The sequence below is a fragment of the Nelumbo lutea genome, chromosome 7 (genome assembly GCF_056320005.1).
Source record: "Nelumbo lutea isolate HS-2025 chromosome 7, American lotus-T2T, whole genome shotgun sequence".
Taxonomy (NCBI): Eukaryota; Viridiplantae; Streptophyta; class Magnoliopsida; order Proteales; family Nelumbonaceae; genus Nelumbo; species Nelumbo lutea.
The window spans coordinates 46982916-47009247 of NC_142690.1; the positions used below are offsets into that span (position 1 = coordinate 46982916).

The window sequence follows — 26332 nt, forward strand, 5'->3', positions numbered from 1 at the left end:
GTACAAATACAAATATGTAAAACGCAAAACCTTGTATTTTGTATTATTTTGAATGTATTTACACTGTACATATGTATATTTGTACTCCTTCCAAACTGAGGCTCAACAATGGTTTGTTCAAATCAGACTATTCAGTGTCAAAATAACTGCAATTCATGGTATGGATCAATCTGATCAGTCCCTGTTGAAGAAAAGGACAAATCTTACAATATTTTTAGTAATACGAGAAGTGTGGTAATCAATTCATTTTTCCATTAACTGTACAAGAAAAGGGAAATTTTATGAAAAGAACAAGTTTTCTGGGGAGAAGAGGGCATGTATCGTGCTGCAGAAAAGTAGATACATAACCCAGGTGCTAATGCTACTTCATGATTCTGTATCCTTAAACCCTAACCATCCTTCAGCAGTAGACTGCAGCCCATCTACTGTCAAGAAGAGTAAACTCAGTCTCATCTACATAATCATTTTGAGCTAAAAGCAAGCGGTTTTTCTTGTCCTTCCATACGTGTTACTTATTTCTGGCCTTCAACTGCAACCCAACTCGCCACCTAAATTAACAAGAGTTGCCTGGAATCATTTACTGTTATTAGGAAACGGCGCTGACAGGGTAAATTTAGCCTTCACAAGTGATCACAAACTGCTGACTTCTCTTTACCCCTCCATGATTCAGTGCAATAATAATCCTAACCTTCTGATGGTATCTGGATAATCCAACATCTAATGACCAAACTGCATCACACATGATAAACCATACCCACTTCGATCAATGACGTGTGTGGGATACCAAGAGCTACTGCTGGGCGCCGGCAGTTCCGCCTCAAGAACCCATAGACAACATCAATTGCAAACTTTTTCACTAGTGACGACGATTCACTAGCCACAACACATGTGTGGCCCATCATGTATGCCACTCCAGATTCCCTAGCCTCGGCCAATTTCTTCACCTCTTCCCTCAGTCCAACCCCTCGAAATCCCACTTTTTTCCTTCTCCCAGCTCCACATTCGAGTCCGTCTACCACTGCATCCAATAATGAGCTTGACTGCTTTCCAGCTGACACCATTTCTCCTCCAGATTTGACATCATTATTAATCTCATGTTGCAAGAACTCTGCCACCTTTGCAATGAGCTGATTCTCAAAATCATAGCTATCCCTTCTGAAATCCTTGTATCCATACCTAACAATACATCGAAATAGGCAGAATTCCAGTGGGCCAATACGGCTGACGAGATAGCGTTCACTGGGAGGAACCTTTGGAATTGTCAGAGACTCAATGGTAACAAAGATTAGCATCTGATGAAAAGCAGGAAAATTTGTAATGAAGTGTGCAAACATGGGTGGAACCCCAGAGACCACATTGGAGTAAATTAGACCAATTCCTGGGACTCTACTTATACCCAGGCTTGGTCCAAGACATAGAAGCCTCTCCAAGCAGACCTTGTTCTGCAACTCAAAGCCATTTTTCTTCAAAGTCCCATAATGCCAGATAGACATGACAGACAAAATAACCAAAGAGAGGACTAGAGGGAGCCAGCCTCCGTTGTGAACTTTGGCAAGGCACGCAGATAAGTAGAGCAGCTCTAAGGATCCAAAAACAATCACAAATACAGCTGCCAGCAGAACAGTGCGCCTCCATACCATGACAATAACAAGAAACATCAAGCACGTGGTAACAAACATTACAGTGATCACAGCAAGACCTGGAAAAAAGGGAACCAAAAAATATTAAAAAGTGTTTTTGTATAGAGAAATTTATTTAAATGCATTTAAATGGAATTCTTGACATTAGATGTGCACAGAGCCAGATGATTACTGTAGGTATTCAATTAGCTAATGCCAAAAGTGAAAATGATGCTTGCCTTGTGATTCCAGTTAATACCGTATGGTCTCATGTTTCACATGATTGCAACCCCATCAACATGGAAGCTTCGATCACCTAGATTGATTCAAGGCAGGATTTCATAAAATAGTAATAAAATTTCCCAGACAAATTTAGAGGCTTTTGATCCACTGTTGCTTTAGCAAAACTGACTAGTATGAATACTAACAAAGATCAATGATTTGGCCAATAATTTCCTCGGGGGGGCAAGACTAGTGAAAAAGTCGAGAAATGAACTCAGGTGCAGAATAAAAAAAGAATGAAGAGAAAAAGAAAAGAAATAAGAAGAAAAGCAGTTTCTTAGTCACTTTTTGTTTGCTTTTAGAAATCTCCTTTTCATCAGAGTACTAGAATTTTCCATATAACCAAACTATTTCTGTTTAAGGGTACACACGCACACACACATGCACACATAACACTCTTGGTCTATTAATTGAGACAAGCAAGTATTCTCCCCTCTTCCTATTAATCCTCTCAAAATCAAACAAGATAACATAAGTTGGTATCAGAGATCATAAAGGTCTTCTTCTTGATTGTCTCTCACACGCAACCCAATCATGTGTGGTTTTAGTAAATTTTTTATAAGAAGCCAAGGTTTTGGATTAGTTGTGGTATTTGTCTATAATTTTAATTCAATTTTCAAAAAACAAATATAGATCTGGCTTCTTTACTTTGTTTGACTTGTAGAGACAATGTTCTATCCATGATGTGTAAAAAGAAGAATCTTATAAACAAGACTGACGGTGTTCAAGCCTTTTTTTCCCACCTTAATATTAACACCACCTTAGTGTCCATCTTCTTTGACTGTTTTTGGGGTTGAAAGCTACAAGTGTAGGTTTCCATGTATGAAAGCTAATAGAGGAGGAGGTATTGAGCTTTATTCAGTCTTTCAAGTTGTTGGAACTTTAGTGGGAACAAACATTGTTGATAGAGCACAGTTGGATAGTGTTCAGGAAGCCTTCGGGTGTAAAGTGGAGAACTTTCCGACAACTTATTTTGGGGATGACTCTAGGAAGGAATCCGAGGAACACTCATTCCAGGATCCAGTGACCAAGAAGTGTGAAAAGAGATTAGCTACTTGGAAGAAAAATTACCTCTCAAAATGGAGGGGGGAACTCACCCTGGACCTCTCTAGTTAACCTACTTATTTACTACCTTTCAGTGTTTCTCATCCCTTCAAAGCTAAAATGTCAAACTGTGAAGCTCTAATGAGATTTTTTGTGGGACGGTGGTGGAAAAAAAAGGTGTCATCTTGTAATAAGCTGGAAGCAGGTTTGCACACCAAAGGAGGAAGGTGGTTTGGATATTGGGCATATTAAGGAAAGAAACCTAGCTCTTCTTGGCAAATGGTTGTGGAGGTTCCCTCTTGAACCAAATACACTTTGGACAGCCATCATCAGAAGCAATTATGGATTCCAACCAAAACATGTACTCCAGGGTTGTTCCCAAGGTTCCATAACAATTATCCATAAGAAGTAAATGTGTTGATAAGACAACATTTTAAGTTCTTCCTTATTGGTTTCAGGTTTTGAAGTCTTTGAGGGTTCAATACAACATTTAGCAATATTTATGTTGATTAAACCCTTACAAATAATAAAATAATAAAAAGAAATTAGTATAAAAACACACAAAATGAATATTTTAATTTAATAATGTCTATTTTATAATTATAACCTAAAAAAATAAGAATATAAAAGTATTTTATAACACTGTACAAAACTGCTTGGCAATTAGGTGAGGCAAGCCCCTAAGGGGTCCCTGTTGCCTAGGTGCCCGCCTAAGCATTGCCTTGACCAGGGGCGGAGCCAGGGGGTGGCAGAGGGGGCCATGGCCCCCCTATGCCTTGAAAATCCATATAATACCCATTTTAACTTTATTTATATTTTGGTCCCTCTACCTATATTTACTAGCTTTTGGCCCCCTATTCATGCATATTACATTTTGGCCCCTCTCAAAAGAAAATCCTAGCTCTGCCCCTGGCCTTGACAACTATGATTCCAACAGTTGGGATAGTAAAGTCCAGTTGATCCGGGAGAATGCAGCAAACCCCTGGAAAGGCATCTTCTCTTGTTACACTAAATTTATTTCATTTACTAGATATTGGATGAGGTATGGAAATAGGATTAAGTTTTGCACTGATCTCTGGTGGAGGAATCAAACCTTAGCTGAATCTTACCTCGCTTGCTTCGACTTACCCAAACTCAAGGAGCTATCATTGCCTCTTGCTTTTATCCTTCCACCTCTGGGATTCATTGGAACCTTAGGCTTCAAAGACCTCTAAGAGACATGGAGATTGATGAAAATCACAAACCTCCTCCAATCCCATACAGGAGGTCTACTTCTACCCTTCTTCCTTAGCCATATTTGGATCCTTCGCCCAGCCGGAAAATTCTCAACCAAGACTTTCTTCAAGACTCTCATTTCAGGTTAGCAAAACGACTTGTTTCCTGTAAGAAGATTCAGAGCACCCTTTCTCTTTCAAGAGTTTCCTTCTTTGTGTGGGAGGCTTGCCTAGGGAGAATAAACACCTGTGATCTAATCCAAAGAAAGAACAAAGAAAGATTATGCATTTCTCCACATGTCCGCATCTTGAGCCTCTGTGATAGTGAATCTATTGAGCACCTCCTTATTCATTGTGCCAAGACGAGGAAAATATGGAACCATTAACTACATTTGGTTGGTTACAGCTGGGCAGCCCCTGAACATGTTTTGGATTTTCTTACGCAATGGCATGGTAGGGACTTGGGCCAGAGAGGGAAAGCCTACTGGAACACATTGACCCATAGGGGAAAACCTATGGGGAGTGTGGGAAGAAAGAAACAAGTGAACTTTTGAAAACAACAAAAGAACCATTGAAGATCTCATTTCCTACATAACCTTTCAGACTTACAAAGGAACTTAGTGGAAATTTTACACTCCTCTACCTTGAATCCAGCTGCTGTTCGGGCTCCACCAGGTAGGGAGAAGGTGGAGGAGGATGGAAATATTCGGTGAGCATTCAGCGGCCCAATAGGGGTTGTGGGCTCTGCAAAAGCTGAGATTGTGGCTGCTCTAACAGGTCTCCAAATTGCTAAGAATTTGGGTGTTTCCCTCCTAACCATTGAAGGAGACTCTGCAAACACTATCGGATGGTTAGGAGAGAAGGACAGTGGCCCTTGGTGTCTGATACGACATCTTGATGAAGCAAGAGATACTATCGCTCAAATGATTGTAAGGATTAGATGGATCCCTAGAAAACTAAATGCAATGGCTAGCAGTCTATCAAAGTTAGGGGGTTCATAGGGATTCTTTATTTACTGACTGCATTTACCCTTGTAATTCCATTGGAGAGTCATTGCTTGCAGCTGTACATCTCCTCATGAACCCTGTGTTTTTTCTTTAATGAAATTGTTAATATAACCTATACAAGTTGATATTCATTCTGGTGACTGTCAGAGAGGCATCTGTTAGCAGTAATCATGATTCTAAGAAGAGTATCAATACTTTGAACCTTGGTTCCACATCAATCAGTATTATAGCAAACAGTCCTACATTATCATATGATATTAGAGCAACTGGTCCTACATCAACAATTGTATCAATTGGATACAACAAATGCATTCTTATGGATATTATGAGAATCAAGCAGTATAATATGATCTTAGCAGCAGAGGTTTGTTTATCTTTTGCAAAATCTAAGCGTGAACTAACAAATATACTTATCAAATGTACAGTGAAATAGAAACTTACAGGTTTATTATGCAAACTAGGCATAACAAATATCTATCATGCTCAACTTGATGTACCCATGTAAGGGCAATTAAATTCCACAAACATATATAGCATTTTTGGTCAACTAAATGAGATAGGTCAACATTCCAACTCCCACCTCTCATTTATATTCTTCTTTTTCTTCTTTTTTAATTACTAATCTTCTCAAATTAGACTAGAGACAATAAGAGTGAACAAATGGCCCTTAGGCATCTGCATAATATTGCAATACTGTCAAATTTCCATTGAGTTTGGATCACCTTAATCAGATCATATTTCTAATCTTGGTTTAAAATGTTCCTAATTTCCCTAATATTTCTACAACATATTTCCACTTCCATGGGTTGCAACACGAAAATCAGAATCAACATATTCCCCAATAAACACTACCAGCACTATGTGGAGAACAAGATATATAGTTTCCACAACATATTTTGATTTCCACTTCAATGGGTAGCAACATGAAATTTTATTGGAATTGACATATTCCCCATTCAATACTACTAGAACTATGTGGAGTACAATATTGGTGACAGTATTGTAGATATGCGGAGTGAAGTCAAATTAGTTTTTGTTTGTGTAATAGATAATTTTCTCGATATATTACAACCATTTACATTTTCTATGTTTAAATTTAAAATTAACTCATTCTATCATGAAGCACTAAATATTAAGGTTTATAGGGCAATTTCAGCACTTATTCTTTCCTCTATAACCTTTAGTTTCTTAGCTCCTTTTAGTTATTTAGAACAGACTATGTTGGCCAACATTTGAAGGTGGTGAGGCACCCAGCAGACGGAAAAAGCAGAGGGGAGCAGGAACATCTTTCTTTGGCCGATGGCCGGAGGGGGGACAGGTTAGACTAAAGGCGAACAATAAATCATTCTTCCTGGAGGTGGAAAAAGGAAAGGTGAAGTAGGGGAAGCTCTTTCTACAGACATATTTGGTGGGCATATTTGACTAGAAGGGTTTGGAGATGGAGGAAGTCAGAGTCTGGGAAGATAAGTTCTGGAAGTGACCACAGGGTGTCAATGTGAGAAAGCTGGACGAAGACAAATGACTTTCCTTCCTATCCTCTATAAAAGAAGTGAGGAGAATCTTGAACACAGGGGCGAGATGTTGTAAAGGAGCCTTGCTACACCTGGAACCATGGTCGGAAGAAATAGAAGTGTGGAATAAAAAAGAGGATATTCAAGGTTTCCTCTGGGTCAGAATCTTCAGGTTGTCGTTGCAGCTACGGAGTAAAGAAATGAAGTCAGTGCAGCAATTAAGAAGCTTGAAGGTGATAAATCCCCAGGGCCGGATGGTTTTACCAATCTGTTCTATCTGAAGTGCTGGGACTTTGTGAAGGAAAATGTGATGAAGGTGTTCCAGGAGTTTCATGCAAATGTGTCCCTACAAAGAAGTCTAAATGCCGCTTTTATCTCCCTTATTCCAAAAATTGAGGGGGCTGTGAATATTAAGGAGTTTAGGCCGATTAGCTTACTTCACAATTTCTATAAAATTTTGGCAAAAGTCTTGGCAGAAAGAATGAAAGGGGTGATAGGTAATGCTATTTCAAATAATCAGAGTGCATTTATTCCAGGCAAACAGATGGTAGACTCAATTTTAGTTGCTAATGAGTTAATCGACTCAAGGAGAAGACAGGGTATTCCGGTGATTGTTTGTAAGCTTGACATTGAGAAGGCTTATGACTATGTCAATTGGAATTGTTTGGATGATAGGGTGTTGGACTGTATGAATTTTGACCAGAAATGGAGAAACTGGGTTAGTGTTTGTACTAAGGCCTCTAAATTTTCAATCCTAATTAATGGGCAGTCCACGGATTTCTTTGGTAGTTCTAGGGGGCTGAGACAGGGAGATCCTCTGTCACCGTTTCTGTTCATCTGTGTTATGGAAATCCTCACTCTTTTTAGTAAGAAGGCTGCAGAATCGGGATTATGGAATGGGTTTGCTATCTCTCCAGGTAAAGAGAAAGTTAATATTCTTCAGTTTGCTGATGATACCCTCTGCTTTGTGGATGCATCTCTGCCTCAGTTGGAAACAGTTCTTGGAATTCTGAGTTGGTTTGAAGTGGTTACGGATCTCAAAGTCAATCTGAGCAAAAGTAAGATCACCCCAGTGGGTCAAGTTGTAAATTTGGAGGATTGTGCACAGATAATGGCCTGCCATATGGAGCTCCTTCCGGTTAAGTATTTGGGGCTGCCTCTTGGGGCAAAATGTTCCTCTTCTTCAATCTGGTGCCCAATCATTGAGAGAATGGAGAAGAGGTTGGCTCTTTGGAAGGTTAAATATTTATCTTTTGGTGGTAGGGTTACATTGATTAAGAGCTCCCTGTCCAACCTCCCAACACACTTTCTTTCTTTCTTTCCGATTCCAAATAAAATTGCGAAGAGGTTGGAACAGCTTCAAAGGAACTTCTTATGGAGGGGTTGGGAGGATGAGAAGAAAACTCACATTGTTAAGTGGGAGCATGTATGTAAGCCTAAGGAGAAGGGTGGTTTCGGAGTTAGGAAAGTAAAAGATTTCAATGCTGCTCTTCTTAGCAAATGGATATGGAGATTTTCTTATGAGAGGAATGCTTGGTGGAGTTGCCTCATTGCGGCTAAGTACGGTGTGGATTGGGGAAATTGGAAAACTCTTGATCCCCTTTCATTTGGGGGTAGCTCTCTCAGGGCTGGTATTTCTAAGGTAAGTACTCTTTTCACGAATGGGGTCAAGTTTAAAGTTGGAAAAGGGGATAGAATTAAGTTTTGGAAGGATTCCTGGTGTGAGGAAGGCCCCTAGGCTCATGCTTTTCCCCAGCTGTTCCAAATTGCAGTGAATCAAGATTCTTCAGTTGCTAATAACATTAGTACCTCTGGCGGCTCCTTTACTTGGACTCTCCTATGTAGGAGGAATTTGCTAGACAGGGAAGTGGAGGAGTATGTAGGTCTGTTAAGGCAGATTCAAAATCAGAAAATTGATGAGTATGGAAGATGAATGGACTTGGAATTGGAATGTAGATGGTAGATTCGCAGTTAAATCCCTTTTCCTTAAGATGTGCAGCTCAGGTCAGGAGAACTTCCCGGATGGGAAGATTTGGAACCCCACCTGTCCCTCCAAGGTTAACTTCCTGGTTTGGACAATGGTTTTGAATAAATGTTTAACTAGGGTCAACTTGGAGAGAAGGGGTGTTCAGATTCCTGATCCCTCCTGTGTTTTATGTGGCATGGGTGCTGAATCTATAGATCATTTGTGCATTCACTGTCCGATTTCCTCTTCAATCTGAGGACATTTCTTCAGGAAACTAGAGGTGTGTTGGGCTATGCCTAAGTCTGTGAAGGAGCTGTTTAAGAGTTGGAGATTGGAGGATCTTAGCAAGAAAGTCAGGCTTGTTTGGAATACTATTCCGCAGGCTGTTCTTTGGTCCATTTGGATGGAAAGAAACAATAGAATTTTCTGTAATTAATCAAAAAGTCCAGATGCGATTGTGCAGAAAGTGGTGGGGAAGATTTGCTCCTGGGTGTCGGTGAATGAGGAGTTTTAAAGTCAGAATGTTTCTCTCCTTTGTACTAAATCATGGATGTTCTTGTAATATGTTTTGGGCCCAGGAAGGCCTAATTGGCCTGAGTCTTGTTGTAATTGGCTTTCTCATTGAATAAAATTACTTTACCTTTTTCCAAAAAAAAAAATCATAAAAGGGATAGGGGACCTCTATGGGGGATTTTTGGAAGTGGACAATAATAAGATCTACAGGGAGTCGTTCGAATGTGTAAGAATCAAGGTGCAGTGGAATGGGGTGCCTCCTCAAGCGGTTAACATAGTGATGGGAGGAGAAATGTTTGTGGTCACTATCTGGCCTGAAATCAAATCAGAGAAGATGAAGACACCGTCAGATTTCAAGGAGGCAGTGTTAGTCGACCAGCATTTAGTGCAACAAGTGCTAACAGGGATTCCACATGCAGGCAAAGGCAAAGCACAACCTCGAATCCGATAAGAGAAGGCAAAACGGAAGGAATAGTTACGTTTCAGGGAGGCGATCACTGGTACCTCTGAGGAGGGAGCCTGGACTATAGTTGAACGTAGGAAAGGTAGAAGACGACTTCCGAACCGTCAATTGACTGGAAAATCCAATGGCCAGAAAGAGGTTATGTCAAAGGGGGGCAGAGGGCAGCTTTAATACAAATTTCAGATGGTTCGATATCCAAACAGATTGACGTGGCGGTCCTAAATAAACTAGCTGAGGCAATGGCTTTAAAGTTGAAATTGAACCGAGATGGGTCTCTAGTGGGTTCAAAGGAGTGTGGTAATAGAAGGACCCACTTCTTAGCTCAAAAGAAACCAGGCCCTATACGTTTTAAAAGCCCAGATAGGAGAGGTGGTTTTGGGCCGAAGTTGGGCTGGGTAGAAGGCAGAGGAAAAGGCAAGGCTCTGGCTGAGGTTTCTTCTGAATCCTCGACTGATATTGAAGACTCAATGGAAGGGGAAAGCTCCAATTTTCCAGATCCTTGGGGGGAAGATAGGCAAGGGACATGTGAGAGGTGCTCGGAGATGCTCTCAGAGAAGGAGGCTCAACCATCACCTCTCTGCAAAAGGATAGAAATGGGAACAGAATGACCTCACTTCCACCAAGCCGAAGCATAGGGAGTTAGATAGAAGCCAAAGTGGCGCTTGATGCAATCAAAGTGCAAACTTCGAACCAGGTTTCTGAGAAGGAGATTAATCAGGAGAAACCCACATCAGCTCTCTCGTCCACAGATTCAGTTAGGCATTTGGAGATGGCGGTGTCAGTGGAGGAGGCAGAAACCAGTGTAGAGTTAAGGCCTTCCCATCTTAAGGTACGCAGATGATAGAAAAATTTCTAATTGGGTTATGTATAAATTTCTCGATTTTTGGGAGTTTTGGGGGGTTTCCTTTAAGGGGCTGGAAGAGGAAACAAAAGCCCTCTTCGTCGCCATTGAAAACCAGTTCTTAGTTGAGAAGGGGAAGAAAAACAGAAAGCGATCTAAGGAACTGCTTAAACTAGCTTGGGGTCTAAACGACAGTCCAGGAAGTGCAAGGAAAAGTTTTAACTCTTCCAAATCTTTTTAAATGGATTGCTTAAAATTAATATCTTGGAATGTCCGGGGCCTCAGCTCAAGGAGAAGAGGAATGGTAATTGGGGGCTTTCTGAAAAACAAGAAAGTGGTTTTGCTGCTGATACAGGAGACAAAACTTCAAAAATTATCTTTCAGAGTAGTGAGAAGTGTGTGGGGTTTCGATCCATGTGATTGGCTTGAAATCCCTGCTGTGAACACTGCGGGGGGTGTAGCTCTGATACGGAACAATAGCATTTTCAAACTAGTAGACAAATTTGTGGGGAACTTCTCAATCTCTACCAAGTTGCTTTGGGAGGCTAAGAATATTCAATTTACAATGACGGGTGTATGGGCCGGTTGACTACAACTTAAAGAATGCTCTCGGGGATGAGTTAAACACTGTCAGAGGAAAATGGGAAGGTCCATGGGTGTTAGGGGGTGATTTTTATGAAATTCTCCACCCTGAAGACAAAAAGGGATGCAATCGTCTGAGTAGAGGAATGAGAAATTTTAGAGGTGTTATCCAAAGGTGGGAACTAATAAATCTGCCATTAACAGGAGCAAAGTTTACTTGGACCAACAATTAGGAAAACCCTTCATTAGTTAGGCAGGACAGATTTTTAATTTCACCTGAATTGGAGGAATTATTCCCTCTCACAAATCAAGAAGCACCAACGAGGGTAGTTTCTGACCACATTCCCTTAATCTGAGTACAGGAGGATTAAAAAAGAACCCTCATCCTTTCAGGCTGGAGAATTGCTGGCAGGACTCAGAGGATTTAGTGACAAACATCAAAAGGTGGTGGTTGGAATGTTACTTTGAAGGTTCAGCCAGTCACATCTTCAAAAAGCTGAAATGGTTGAAAGAAAAAATTAAAGAATGGCAGAAGGTGACTTCAAAGAGGGAGAGTGAAAAAAAAAAAAAAAAAGAAGAATGTTTGAAATTAATAGAAAACATTGATGCGGAGGAGGAGAGGGGACCTTTAGAAGAGGAGAAGAAGGCTTACTGCCAAGAAGACTATAGATACTTTGCTGCACCAAATGGAGGCAAAGAGCTCAAACTATGTGGCTGACAGCAGGTGACAATAGTACTGCTTTTTTTCACAAGGTGGCCAATGCTAGAAATAGGGTTAATAAGGCTGGATGGTTTGATCTTTAATTGCTTGTTTGAGGAGCAGGTTCCAAATCTGGAAAAACCCTTCTTAGGAGAAGAGGTAAAGAAGGTTATTGAAGAGTTGGAAGGGGAGAAGGCATCGGGGCCAGATCGTTTCACAATGTTGTTTTTTAAGAAGTTATTGAAATTCTTGAAAGCTGATTTGCTAAGGGTTTTGGAGGAATTTCACGATTCTACTGCCCTCAATAGAAGCTTAAATGCAACTTTTGTATCCTTGATCCCTAGGAAGAAAGGAGCAAATGAGCTGAAAGATTTCAGACCAATCAGCTTGGTTGGAAGTGTCTACAAGATCCTATCAAAAATTCTGGCCACCAGATTAAGGAAGGTGATGGACTTTTTAATTTCTAAATATCATAGGGCTGTTTTGTCCACAACAAGCACATTCAGGATGTAGTGCTCATAGCAAATGAGCTACTAGACTCCAGACTAAGAAGTGGGGAGAGTGGTCTAATCTGCAAAATTGACCTAGAGAAGGCCTATGATCATGTTAATTGGTCCTTCTTGGATTATTTGATGAGAAGAATGCAGTTTGGCTCCAAGTGGAGAAATTGGATGAAGGTTTGCTACTCAACTCCTAGATTCTCAGTGCTAGTAAATGGGACAGCTAAAGGAAATTTTAGTAGTGCTAGAGGTTTGAGGCAAGGAGACCCATTGTCTCCCCTGCTCTTTTTAATAGTAATGGAAGATTTAAGTAAGTTGGTTGATAGAGTTGTGGAGGGGGAGCTGCTGTAAAGCTTTCAGGTGAAGCCCAATGGGACTGCTATCCCAATCCTACAATATGCTGATGACACTCTCTTCTTTTGAAAGGCTTCAGAAGAGCAAGTTCTAAATTTGAAGTACATTCTGTAATGGTTTGAGCTTATTTCAGGTCTGAATGTGAACCTTGCTAAAAGTGAGTTAATAGCTGTGGGGGATGTTGCTAATATTCAAGGTATGGCAGACTTGTTAGGCTGCAAGGTTGGTAAGCTACCATCAAAGTATTTAGGGTTACCCCTGGGAGCCAAATGCAATTCAAAAATCATTTGGAACCCAATAATAGAAAGAATGGATCAGAAGTTGGCAAGGTATCTCCCCAAAGGAGGGAAAGTAGCACTCATCAAGAGTGCCCTAGCAAGCTTACCAACATACTAAATGACCCTTTTTCCATCCCTTCGGAAGTGACAGAGGTTTTAGAAAAAAAGATGAGAGACTTTTTGTGGGTGGGATGGAAGGACTCTCATAAATATCATCCTGTTAAATGGGGGCAGATTTGTAAACCATTATCTCAAGGGGGGTTGATGTTAAGGAGGTTAAAATCTTTTAATCTAGCTCTGCTAGGAAGTTGGCTTTGGAGGTTTGCTACTGAGCCTGACAACCTTTGGAGGACAGTCATAGCAGAAAAATATGGGGCTTGGGGTAGTTGTCCACCCATGCCAACCTATGGCTGCAGTCTTTGGAAATATAAGCAAAGTTTCCAACCTGTTCAGAGAAGTCAGATTTAAAGTTGGTAATGGGATAAGGATCAAGTTCTGGTTGGATGCCTGGACAGGGGAAAATTCCCTTGAGGAATTGTTTCCTACCCTGTTCAATGTGGATGAAGACAAAGAAGCAGTGGTTGCAGATGCATTTTTGTTAAGGGATAATGTTTTTTGCTGGGCCCCTACCTTCAGAAGAGACTTCAGTGATTGGGAAATTCAATAGGTGGGGAACCTCTTGGTTTTGCTTCAGTCCCAGGTTTTGAATTTGCGATCTGAAGATGCTCTAGTATGGAAAGGGAACAAAAGTGGGGAGTTCTCAGTTAAATCTTTCTTCAATGCCATAAGGGGAGATGCTGAAACTCCCTTCCCAAGCCAGGCCATTTGAGGGACTGTGGCTCCCTCCGAAGTAAAATTTTTTGTATGGGGGGCAGCATTAGAGAAATGCCTCACCAAAGAGATGCTGGTAAGAAAAGGTTTTAATTGTAGTGACCTGAGATGCTGGCAAGACTAAGATGGTTCAGTCACATGCAAAGAATACCATCAACAGCACCCATAAGAAGAAGTTATCTGTTGCAGGTTGAAGGGACTAGAAGGGCTTGGGGTAGACCATAAAAATAGTAAGAATTTATATAAGCACCAATAGTTTAACAATGGATATGAACATATGATATTAAACAAAATGGATTAATTTAGCCGACTACATATAGTTCAGATAAGACTTGGATGATGATGATGCTTTAACAATAACTAAAAGTAAATCTAACTTTTAGAAATAAAAAACCAAAGCAATTCTTCATTCCTTCAACAAATTATGTTATTATATTCATTAAAACTTATGTGCATGTCTATAGACAGTAGAGACAAAAACCAGAGCATACCATATGCATTGCCAATCATGTCTGTGTCTCTAAAGCCAATAACAACAGCAAGGCACAAGACCATCAAAATCCAGTTCACCTCTGGTATGTAAATCTGACCATGGATCTTGCTTGATGTGTGTATTATCTTCACACGGGGGAAGCACTTCAGTGCCCTACACTGACTGATAATTGAGAAAGTAGCTGAAATTATAGCCTGACTTCCCACAACAGTAGCAAGAGTGGCTATTATAAATACAGGCCAAAATATGCCCTCTGCATTGAGAAAAAAGGAAAAGAAGAGTTTGAGAAACTGTCCAAGGAAAACAAGAAAGAAAAGATAATAGAAAATACAAAAACATGAAAAGCAAAATTTGTGATTCATTCAGAAATACTTAATCAAAAACAACTATCAAGTAAAAACTGAGAATAACTGAACTTGGGAAAGATTCCCAATATGATAGGATTAACTGTATGTTAAAATAGTGATTGCCATGCAAACAAAAAAGGTTTTCAATGTTCTAAATTTTGATTCAAATCTCCATAAGAAGTAAGCATATCTAGAAGTCTAGCTTGAAATATTTAACAAGAAAGATTACAACATGATTCAGAAATTTTGTGGAGGTAAATTACAAGAGATTTTCATTTGTTATACTAAACGAATAGATACTTCAATGCATCCCATCTAAGCAACAAAAGTGAATTAGCAGCACTTTTGTTATAACTAACAACTCGACAAGATTTGATCAAGTAAACAAATGTCATTTAATTTATCATAAAATAACAAAAATTTGTGAAAAATTTTTAGCTTGTGGAAGTGGCATTTATATGTTCACCCAGAAAAAAATAAAAATAAAAATAGCATATATGAATCTTCCCACTAGGATACCTTTCAAGATTTTGATCTCACTAGATATTTTTCCAGTGAAAATATAGAAGTTTTCACAATACCTGACACTGGTATTTGGAAAATGTGGGAAAATGGAAGAGATCAAGGAAATATTATCAAGAATTTCATGGTTTCCCAGTCAAGGAAATTTGGTGCCCTCCTACTCCCCCTAAAATCAGTGCTTTTTGTTGGGAAGTATTTCATGGTTGTATTAATACCTTTGATGTACTTCAAAGGAAAAGACCAAATTGGTGCTTGTCCCCTAACTGGTGTGTCCTGTGTAAGTTGAGTGGTGAGACTGCTTTCCACCTTCTAATACCTTGCCCTTTTGTCAGTTTTATTTGGAATTGGTCTACTTCCCTTTTTGGGTGCAGGTGGTCTTCTCCTGACAGGTTGGAAGGTTTATTCAGCCCTAATGGTATTAGTGGCATGAAAAGGAGGGGTAGGATTCTATGGAGGTTTGGGGACTTATTGCTGCCTCTTCATCTACGAGACAACAGTTTTTTGATGCATGGTCTCCTCCAACAGATGGTTGGAAGAAGCTGAACTTTGATGGGAGTTGTGTGGGTAATCCAGGCCCTTCAGGCATTGGGGGGGCCATTAGAGATGAAAATGGAAACATTATTGCTCTATATTCCGGTCCGGTGGAGCAGGGTGATGTGGCAAGGGCAGAGTTTCTAGCTGCAGCATATGGAGTTGAGAAGGCTAAAGAGTTGGGTATTAATAGACTGATCATCAAGGGAGACTCAAAAAACTGTGATAAAATGGTTGCAGAAAGGGGAAGGGGTGACATGGCAGTTGAAGAATGATATCCGAAGACTTAAATGGATGTCAAGGAACATGTCAATCCAGGTGGGATGGGTTAGGAGATCTGTGAACAGTTTGGCAGATAGTTTAGCAAAGCAAGGGGTTCAAAGAACACATGTTTTGGGCACATTTGTAAATCTGTCCTGGGTCAGCTTATTAAAGCTGATTTCTTTGACAACTTCTTGTTGTATCCTAATGTTTTCTAATTAATGAAATATTTTTAGAGTTATTGATAAAAATATATATTATCAGGAATTTCAAATGGAAATATGGAATATTACAAATGAAACTCTAGAGATAATCCTACAATATATGAATACAAATGTGACAAACCAATGGCAATGTATCCCCACTCATCAATTCAGTGAGACGGATATGAAAAGTTGAATGGTGTATACAACTCGTTTATGGATAAGCTTGTACATCCATTGATAAAACATTCACTAAACATGTTTTAAGATGCAGCTATAATACCATAAATAGAACTTAATCATCTTTTTCATTCACCATTTTGCTTGCTTCAATATTATATGTGCATATATAATAGTTTTATAATATTGCATACACTTAGTAAAAGAGAAATATTATTAAAGCAAAAAACAAGAACAAGATACACTCTCAGGTGATAAGATACCAATAAAAACATCAACAACGCTTCAACCCTATTCAACCAAACTATACCAAAACAATCACCATTCACTTAATCATGAATCTGGATGAGTCACATATGATAGCTCTCTTAGGAGCCGTTTAACCAATAATAATGTTCCACATCCGTCATGCATGGAAATTGATATTGGAGTGAGGGGCATATGTACTTGATGGATGACATGGAACATTATTATTGGTTAAACAGCCCCTAACACAGCCATCAAATGAGGCTAAATTGGACTCCTAAATCACATATCTATGCAATGTAAACTAACTATTGAAATTTATTTCTTACTTTTCTTTTTACTGTTTTTATAAATAGACCAATTTTGAATTGATATAATAGCATATGATTTCAACCTAATATATAACATCATTAATATTATTTCAAACAGAAATGAAATACAGTATGTATGTTTGTTAATTCATAATATTTTAATATTATTAATTATGTATCTATTCAAAATTTCAAATTCTAAAATGCTGAGGTGGAGTTGTCAATTCAAGCTCAAAAAACAACAAATCATTTTACAAAAAAAAAATTAAAAAAAAAAGATAGGAAGAAAAGCTGAAATAATATAGGTGCTTTTCAGACCTATAATCATTTCCTACTGGTTATTGCAAAATGGACAAATTTTCTTTTTCTTTTATTCTTTTCAAATTTAGAACATCTAAATATGACTAGTTGAAAGTTTAAGCAATATACATAAAATTGCAAAATATCAATGAACTATGTATTGGGTGTAAAGTAATATATTTATAGTCTGAGGACTTTCAGTTTCTCACCTTTAAGAAATGGAAAATTTAGAGGGGAATAACATGATCAAAATAAATGCCCAAGTTATAAATGAAACTTGTTCCTTGTACATGATGAATACTTAGATATTAAAGATTACCTTTTTTATTGAAGAGTAAATATTAAAGATTACCTGGGATGGCCTTGTAGAAGCTCCTTTGAAGGTCATCTTTGTGCTTGGAGAGATAAGCAGCTTCCCCCATGTATGCCAAAATTAAGCAAGGATAAACAACCAATGTAAATGCAATCTGCAATAAACAGCACATGGTGATAAGGTCTACATAAATTATTAGGAAATGACATGAATTCTGGCTGCCAACCCAAGGATAAGGAAAATTCTTCATATAAGAAGGAACATTTATGTTCCAAACTTTGCAAAACATTCATCCAAAAAAAATAGGTGATTAGTATTACCCTTATAGAAAGATGGGAGAAATGGCCAAGATCAGCAAACATAGCCTCCGCCCCTAAGGAAGCAAGAAAACTTTTATCAGAAGTAATGTAAAAGAAGCAACTTCAGTAACACTAGTTTCATAATGGATATCAACCTACCTGTAATGCATAGAACAATGCCTCCAAGTGAACTCCATCCATCTTTTCCAGCCTTGCTAAAAAAGTTGAATGCATGATATGGTGACAGAGCACTGATAACTCGAGGGTTCCATTTGATTATATTGTAAATGCCCACCCCACTAATGCATAGGAGCCAAGTTATCAATATTGGAGCGAAGGTAACTCCAACCTTGCAAGTCCCATAATGCTGAAGAGCGAAGAGTCCCACCAATATAATACAGGAAATGAGTACAGTATAATCTGCATTTCAAAGTACATCAAGTATAGTGGGATCAGCATAACTAAAACATATAGCACACTTATATTTGCATAAAGTAAAGAACCGATGCATAGACCCTTATGTTCCCTAATTTGTGCCAGACATGGGTTTTCTGTCAAATCATGCCCAACACAGAGATATAAAAGATTGCATATCCTATGGCCATTTTATTTTTCTGTATTAAAATAGAAAAATATTTTTTCACTTACCCTCATGTAAATGTGGAACCTTAACTTTGATGCCATAGACTGCAGAAAGGACTGCAAAGAGAAGCAAGCACAATTTATTAGCAATAGGAGCTATTCAAATGCACTATGCGGATCTTTGAAATAGTGATCAAAAGTGTGAAAATAAATAAGTAGAATCAACAACAGAGAAATTTATGGTATTCAGCTGTACGACCAAGAAGAACCATTAACAAATTTATGAAGCAGCCTTAGCAATCCCTTCTTCTGAAAATATATAAATATTGCAGCACCAATGCATTATGTCCAGAGAGGAGTTTTTTCTCATTTCATTTTATAACGTAACTGTTATTAGAGAGGACAGATAGATCACTCATGTTTCTGGATTTCAACTTTTCTTTCTCTCTTGTTTCTTTTCTTTTTTCTTTTCATTCTTCTCTATTTCCTTATTTCTGGTTAATCCAGTATAACACGTTAGAACCAGAGCTATCGAACTGGTTTTTGCTCACTGCTGCACATATGAGGCCCTGCACAAGTCATGCAGACCATACAGATGGCATCAGCAGGTGCATGGATGGCTACATGAAGAATTAACCCTAGGTTCTGCTAAAACTTGAATTTAGGGCTATTTGTTATGTAGTTTTCTTATTGTGAAAATCAAGAAAATTACAAATCTAATGGTGGGATCAACTTGCAGAAGTGTTTTCAGTTAGAGATGGCACAGGTCAGTTCATATGAAGTTTTAGGAACTAACAGATCTTCATGGTACATGGAATTTCAGGCTGTTGTGATAGTTTGGTGCAGTGTTTTAAAAGGCATGGGAGCCATCTCCAGGCAAGGCACCTCCAAAACTCCCTGAGGTGTATGCCTCATGCAAAAAGACAGAAAGAAAGAAAGAGAAAAAATAGAAAAGAAAGAGAAAAGAAAGAAAAGGAAAGCAAAGCAAAGCAAAAGGAAGAAAAGAAAGGGACAATTTACTATTTTGTGCTAGGTTAAGAATCTTCATTCTTCTTAATAATAAGACATTTTTCATAAAAAAAATACAAAAAAAGGTGAGATCCTTTTTCATCTTCATCCCCTTCCTCTTAAGGAGGGTTATGCCTCTTACATTTCAAACTATGCTGGAATGCCATGCCTCATGCAAAAAGACAGACAGACAGACAGACAGAAAGAAAGAAAGAAAGAAAGAGAAAAAAGAGAAAAGAAAGAAAAGGAAAGGAAAGCAAAGCAAAAGGAAGAAAAGAAAGGGACAATTTACTATTTTGTGCTAGGTTAAGAATCTTCATTCTTCTTAATAATAAGACATCTTTCATAAAAAAATACAAAAAAAAAGGTGAGATCCTTCTTCATCTTCATCCCCTTCCTCTAAAGGAGGGTTATGCCTCTTACATTTCGAACTATGCTGGAATGCCTCATGCCATGCCATCGTGTTTAAACATTGATTTAGTTATTAAAAGGAAAAAAAATAACTTCTCCAGTAAAATAGTAAATTGCAATTTTACATAAGATGGTAATTATTTGGATTTAAATAATAACTTTGTTTTTTACTAAGATTAGTGAATTTCTACAAGATTGAAATCTAACCCTATCCATGGTATTTTAATCTCAAAGTGAAGGAGATTCAATTGAATAAAAACCATGGAGGTGACTGCAGGTTTACGTTCCAACCTTGTAGAGAATTTACTATGATTGGTTAAAGATCAAAATTACTATTAATAAGAAAAACTAATTACAAGAATTGTCATAAATAGTAGGTTTAAAGTTACTATACAGATTTTTGAATTTTACAGACACTAGTGAATTTCTAAAAGATTGAAACTTACCCTATAACCACCTCAATGGCTCTCATTACCATATATACCACCAGTCACCATGTCTTCACTTAGACTTGTGTTTCTATCCCAGAACAAGTCATCAAATCCTTCAAGTATTTGGAGACTGTTGTGATCTCCCAAGTGATGTTTCTTGAGAAGTAAATGGATTATAGTTTCCTTTGTCTGGAAAGTTGGCAGTTTATGGATGGTCCTTCCAAAAAAAGACCTAGCACCAATCACTCATAGCTTTCTGCTTATTTTATAGCTTGCTATTTGTAACAGAAGACACCTAATCCCAAACCATTGTCGATTTTCTTCTAACTTGAGGGCTTAGGCTGATTCAATAACCACATAGACCTAAAATAAATCTCGCTGACTTCTCAATAACCTTTTGAAGGGAAATTTGAAAATAATAGTTTCCAACCCGTTAACAATCTGGATTTATACTCTTTGGATATCTGTATCAATAATGCAACCATCACCATACTGAACATGGACAAAACTGTTATAATTTTGAGGCATCAATAATACAACAATTAGCACAATGAACAAGGATAAAACTTTTGTAATTTTGAGGCATGAATCTAGGCATTTAACCTGAATCATAATTCATGAGGAGTGAATCTCAAGATTCTCAAAGGCATAAGAATCATGAACAGAACTTCTCTAAAAGAAAATATGAAAAATAGAGCAACTTTTTGTATTCCCACTTGACCATCTCAAGTTTTCTTAGGTTAAGAACACATTTATGTTTTGCATTAAGACTACAAGATATACCTATGGGGTAAAAAACACAAGGGAAAAAAGTTGTGCTCCTCAGGTGAGTTATAACCCCCAATGACACACTATCAGATGATCAAATTGTCTCCACAGCTGTGCCCCTCAGAATTTGTCTTCTGTCAAGGCTTCTGGCTCAAACGCCTTTAGAAAAACTGAAATAGCCAACTTGCTGAAATAATGTACTAGATCGTAATTGTCAAGGTACCAAGTTGAGGCTGGGCAACACACAAGCACCCTGTTAGGGTTGTCAGCGGAACAGGTTCAGTACAATCCAATCATAATCATCATCATCATCCATGCCTTATACCAACTATATGGGGCCGGCTACATGAATCCTGCTTCGCCAATCCATTCTATTTAATGCCATATCCACTGTGAAATTGTGAGTGCTTAATTCACTTCCTACAACTTCTGCCCATGTCCTTTTTGGTCTACCCTAGCCCTTCTAGCCCCTTCAACTTGTAATAAACCACTTCTTCTAACTGGTGTTGTTGATGTTCTTTTATGCACATGACCAAACCATCTTTCTTAGTCTACTTTCTTTTTTTGGACATGGTCTTCTATGCACAGGACAAATCCAATCCGAATCCAAAAGCAATCCAATCCAAAATGTTCAAATCCAATCCAATACAAGGCGGGCATTAATCAAAATGACTATAATTCAATCCAATCCAATTCATTGACAGCCAAACACCCTGCCAACTAGGCAACTAAGTGCCTGCCCAAGCATTGCCTAGGCCTTTTTTTATTTAAAAATGGAAATTTCAGATTGTTTCCCTAGTTGGTGTAGAAACTAGAAAGCATAGCAAATAACTAAACATGAATTGAGACAGCATTTTTAGGGTAAATTGCTGAAACCTCCTCTAAAGTTTGGTAATTGCAATCACCTCCCATGAACTTTCTGACTTAGTTGCAAGTAGACCCCCTTTGTTAGAATCAGCTAACAATAGGTACGAAAATGTCCAAAATACCCATGCAATTACTATTGAGTCTGATTTCTACAAGAAAACAATAACAATGAGAAGAAAAGAGATTTTAAAGTTGCAGCTTTACCTTTGAGCGATTGTTATGAAGGGAAAATTTGGAAAATAAATCAATTTTAGAAAAGAGATTGGAAGGATTTGGGCTAACAAATCATATGATGAGAAAATTTGAAAAATAACCATTGCCATGCCTCTTTTTAGAGGGTTTTAACAAAGGGGATCTACTTGCAACTATGTCACAAATATCAGGGGAGGTAATTGCAATTATCAAACTTCAGGGAAAGTTTCAGCAACAGCCAGAAACTTCAGGGGCGGTTTTAGCAATTTACCCTTATGTTTATGTAGCCTAAAAAAACTAGGGAATGGATCTCTGTTCTGCTAATGTGGGATAGAAATATAGAAAGAAAATATGTGTGTTAACTAAACAAATAGAAAGGAAGCAGATATATGAAGGAATGGAGCCCTTGATATTTTGAATACAACAAGGATATAGAGGAGAAGATATGCATGTGACTTAATTGCAGAAGAAAGGGGGGCAATGAAAGAGCAGATCCCTTTCTGGTCATAGAAAGATACAAAGCAACTAAAAACATAAAAGAGAATTAGCCTTGATGCTGAACTTTGAAGGGTTGACAGAAGTGGCAAGTGGTAACTTCTTCATCAGGTCTTTTTATGCAGTGTTTAGGAATCAGCTACTCTGCCTCCCTAGAGATGGATGCGAAGGGTGCATGCACCATTGAAAGTCTCTTTCTTCATGTGGATTACTGTTCTGGAATCTGGATAGAATATTGGCCATTGAGAACCAACCACCTTATCAACGAAGAAAATTTGGTGACTCTTTAAGGTGAAATTTGGTCTTTTATTGCAATCACAGAGGATTTAAGAGAAGGAACTAAGAGAAGGAACAACGGGAACAAAAGAAGGGGCATAGCCAATTTTGTGACTCTTTAAGGTGAAATTTGGTCTTTTATGAAGCCTTATAAACACCTTATGTATTCAACAAGAGAGAAAGGTTCAAAGCATGGTTTGCAAAACCAGACCGGACCAGACGGTCAGACCGGAAAAACCGGGAACCGGTCACCTGACTGGTTCCGTTTTCCCCAAAACTGTTGATTTTGGTCAGAAAACCGCTAAACCGGCCAGTTAACCATTCGAACCATTCGAACAGTTTTGACCATTTTTCAATTTTTTAAAAATTTTTTATTTTTTTGTCAGAACGGGCCGACCATTCGACCCGATAACCAGACCCCTGACCGGTTCGGTCTCCAGGTCGGTTTTAAAAACCATGGTTCAAAGTATTGACACAACACGCCCAATATGGGATGTATCGTATCATATCTTTGGGCCCCAATACACCTATTTACAGGTGTTTTTACAAAACCCTTTTTATATTAAATAGTATACTCAAAACTAAAATTTGAAAACAAAAATAAAAAAATAAAAAAATAAAATGCATATCAGTTAAAGTACCAATACACCTCTGCCGATACACAGAGGTGTATTGATACTTTGAACCTTGCAAGAGAGAGTGAGAGAGTAGCCGTTATTCTAATCATAAAGTATTTAAGAAAATGAAGAAAAGCAAGGTCAAAGCCAATTTTATGGCTCTTTAAGTTGAAATTTGCTCTTTTATGATTCCTTACAAACACTTTTTTTATTCAATAGGCACAGGCCATGCAGCTTAGCAGTAGCACACCTAAATTATTGCACCACCATATAGAAGCACCAAACCAAGGCACAATATGATAATGAAGCAAAAACCTTATCTCCTAGGTACTGACCTAGGCATCACCAACGACAACTATGTACTATACACAATCTGAGTATGTATTCACAATTCTAATTCAGACCAGAACATGTAAAACAGTAAAAGGCTTGTAGGTGGATAATAAGAACCAGCACAAAGTCGTTAGGTTATAATATCCTAATCCATGCTTCGCTAGTGAATGAAAAAACTTAAAGTTTTGAAGTATCATCAAATCTGTTCATGATTTCAAAGGGCAAGAGACATCATACCAGACATTGTTGGGGTCAGGACACCATCACCGATGACCATACTAGTTCCTAGAAGAACAACCAGCAGCAAGACAATCCGAGAACTGCGATGCTTCTCAAAGAACTCCTTTAAAACTGAACTGGTCCGTGTCTCCTTATGAGGAGATTCCAGATCATAAGCTGATGGATGATCATTTGCAGCATATAATGTGTTTAAAAGACCCATCTTTGAATGCCGACACAGTAGTGAATATAATGCAAACGTTCCGCCTGTAGTATGAATACGCTGTTATGTTTGAAAAGAAACAAGCCACAATTCCTAACATGTAAAACAACAAAAAAAGAAATAACCATATGGGTTTCTAGAAGTACCTTCACCATTGTCATCTGCTCCCAATACAAATATAATGTACTTGCATAGAGGGATCAGAGTCAAAGTCCAGAAAACTAAAGAAAGTACCCCAAAAATTTCGTCATCATCCTCGTGAAGGCGCAACCTCCCTGAGAAAGTGCTTTTGTAGACATAGATGGGGGATGTGCTCAGGTCGCCATACACGACCCCAAAACTCTGGTAGGCCAGAAAAAGTGTTGTCTTGTACGCTGTCTGCAAAGAAGGAAACCATGACACAATTTAACCCTTTACGAATCAAAACGACAGGAATGAATATAGTAACCACACAAAGGACGGGGAAAGTGCTACATACAATTAATTATAATAATAATTTGGAAATTAGATAATGTCATTTTTCCGAAAACGAGTAGGAATTCAAAATTAAGAATAGCTAAAAAGAATAAAAAAGGAATGGCGAAAAATCCTTAAAAATCAATTTATGGTCCTGAGTTTAGAAGATTTTAATACGGTATGAAAGGAACAAGAAAAATGAAACCAAGTAAGGAAACAAATCCAGAATCAATGAAAAAGAGCAAAAGTATGAATTCTACAGACGTAGCGCCGGAAAAGAGAAACTGCAAAAGGATTAAAATTGCATAAAAACCAATCGAGTAACTCAGTAAAAACAACCCACTGGCTAAATCCTCCTCCAAACATCATGCATAAGACATACAATTCAAAAGAAAAATAAATTCAATGAAAACCATTTGCAAACAAACAAGCAGAAGCAATAAAATAAAAAGATTAAGTCCAAAACCAAACATGCAAGAGGGACCAATAACTTAAATTTCTTATCGAAAAAAATAAATAGAACCCAAAGAATAACAGAGCATCAATTCTTTTTACATTAGCGACCGACAGAGCAGCAATAACAGGAAAAGAAAAGCAAACATTTAATGAAAACCAATTAAAATTAAGAAATGTTCTTCCAGTAACAGTGGCTTTACTCTAAATTCTAACTAAGCGGAAACGCAGAAAACTGGATTTTAGTGTAAATTTTAGTGGAAACAGATTAATTCCTTTGTACTTCGAAGCCGAATAACTATAACACTTCAAACATAAAAATCGAAAGTCCAAAGGAATCTTAAACCCTAAAATACCAGCCAACATGGCAGTCCATATTCAAATCGAAATTCCACAAACATGGGAAGAAATTAAACCCACCAAGATAGATTCCCGACTCTGAGAAGCAGATTCGAGATCCATTCCACCAAACCCAGACCCCAACTTCCAGTCCTCCACAGAATTTTTCACTCCAGAACTGAAAGTTTCCCAGTCGATTCGACGTCTCCGGTCAACAATCAGACGAAACAACCTCAGACCCACACTCTCTTTCTATTAAATTCAAAAAACAAAAACCATGGAAGCACTGAAACGAATGCAAAAGAGAGCCCCGAACAGTCTCTCTGTAATCGCTTGAACTCCTATAAATCCTTTCCCGTACGGCAGTAGAGAAGTTAATAGAAGATGAGAGTTTTAGGGAGAAAGAACATAAGTTTTTATAGAGAAAAAAATGTGGTCTCTCAGTTTACTTTAAGAAGCGCGGGCGCGAGAGAGCGAGAGAGCGAGAGAGAGAGAGAGAGAGAAAAAAAGAGTGTGAAAGAGAAAGCGAGAGCAAAAGCAGTTAAGACAACGTGTCCACGAACCGAGGGTTCGTATGGGCGCCAAAAAGGCAAAAACGTATTTATTTATTTATTTTTCTATTTTTATTTCATATATTCCATTTTTGTTAATAACGGAATTTTGTCATAATATTTTAATTCAAAAATGGGAAAACCTAATGACCATCTTACTCACGAAAACTTGGTAGACCCCCATTATTTCTGCCGTCGGATGCTTTGCACCTAGCTAACAGACCGAATGGTCAAAGTGTCAAACAAATCAGATTCCAGTAGAATCCAACACATCGTTTTCTTTGAAAGGTCAAATATGAAAATGATCAGGTGATCACGACCGTTGTTCCGATCGGATTATGTTTGACATAGGTGCCTCTAGGTCCGATCGGACGGTGGTCGATGATAGTGACCTTAATGG

At 38.2% G+C, this 26332-nt stretch overlaps 1 protein-coding gene across 1 annotated transcript; it reads right to left on the reverse strand.

The window, feature by feature from the left end:
* Positions 1–130: 130 nt before the first annotated feature.
* On the reverse strand, positions 131–25896 carry LOC148846268 (putative potassium transporter 13). Its single transcript, XM_088956025.1, has 9 exons — positions 25463–25896; positions 24280–24511; positions 23929–24177; positions 18360–18410; positions 17871–18131; positions 17733–17785; positions 17452–17566; positions 14197–14451; positions 131–1699 (listed from the first exon to the last, which is right to left on the reverse strand). Exons 1-9 carry the CDS (start codon positions 25502–25504, stop codon positions 735–737), a joined length of 2223 nt encoding a protein of 740 aa, XP_088812151.1. The 5' UTR covers positions 25505–25896; the 3' UTR covers positions 131–734.
* Positions 25897–26332: the final 436 nt, after the last annotated feature.

Bases quoted from the DNA above. Each gene is read 5' to 3' on its own strand.
- LOC148846268 (XM_088956025.1), bottom strand. From the start codon at position 25,504: ATGGATCTCGAATCTGCTTCTCAGAGTCGGGAATCTATCTTG. The intron at 17,786-17,870 runs GTAGGTTGATAT...TTGCTTCCTTAG, and splicing joins CATTGTTCTATGCATTACAG to GGGCGGAGGCTATGTTTGCT. The intron at 1,700-14,196 runs GTATGCTCTGGT...CCTTTTTTCCAG, and splicing joins CATGATTGGCAATGCATATG to GTCTTGCTGTGATCACTGTA.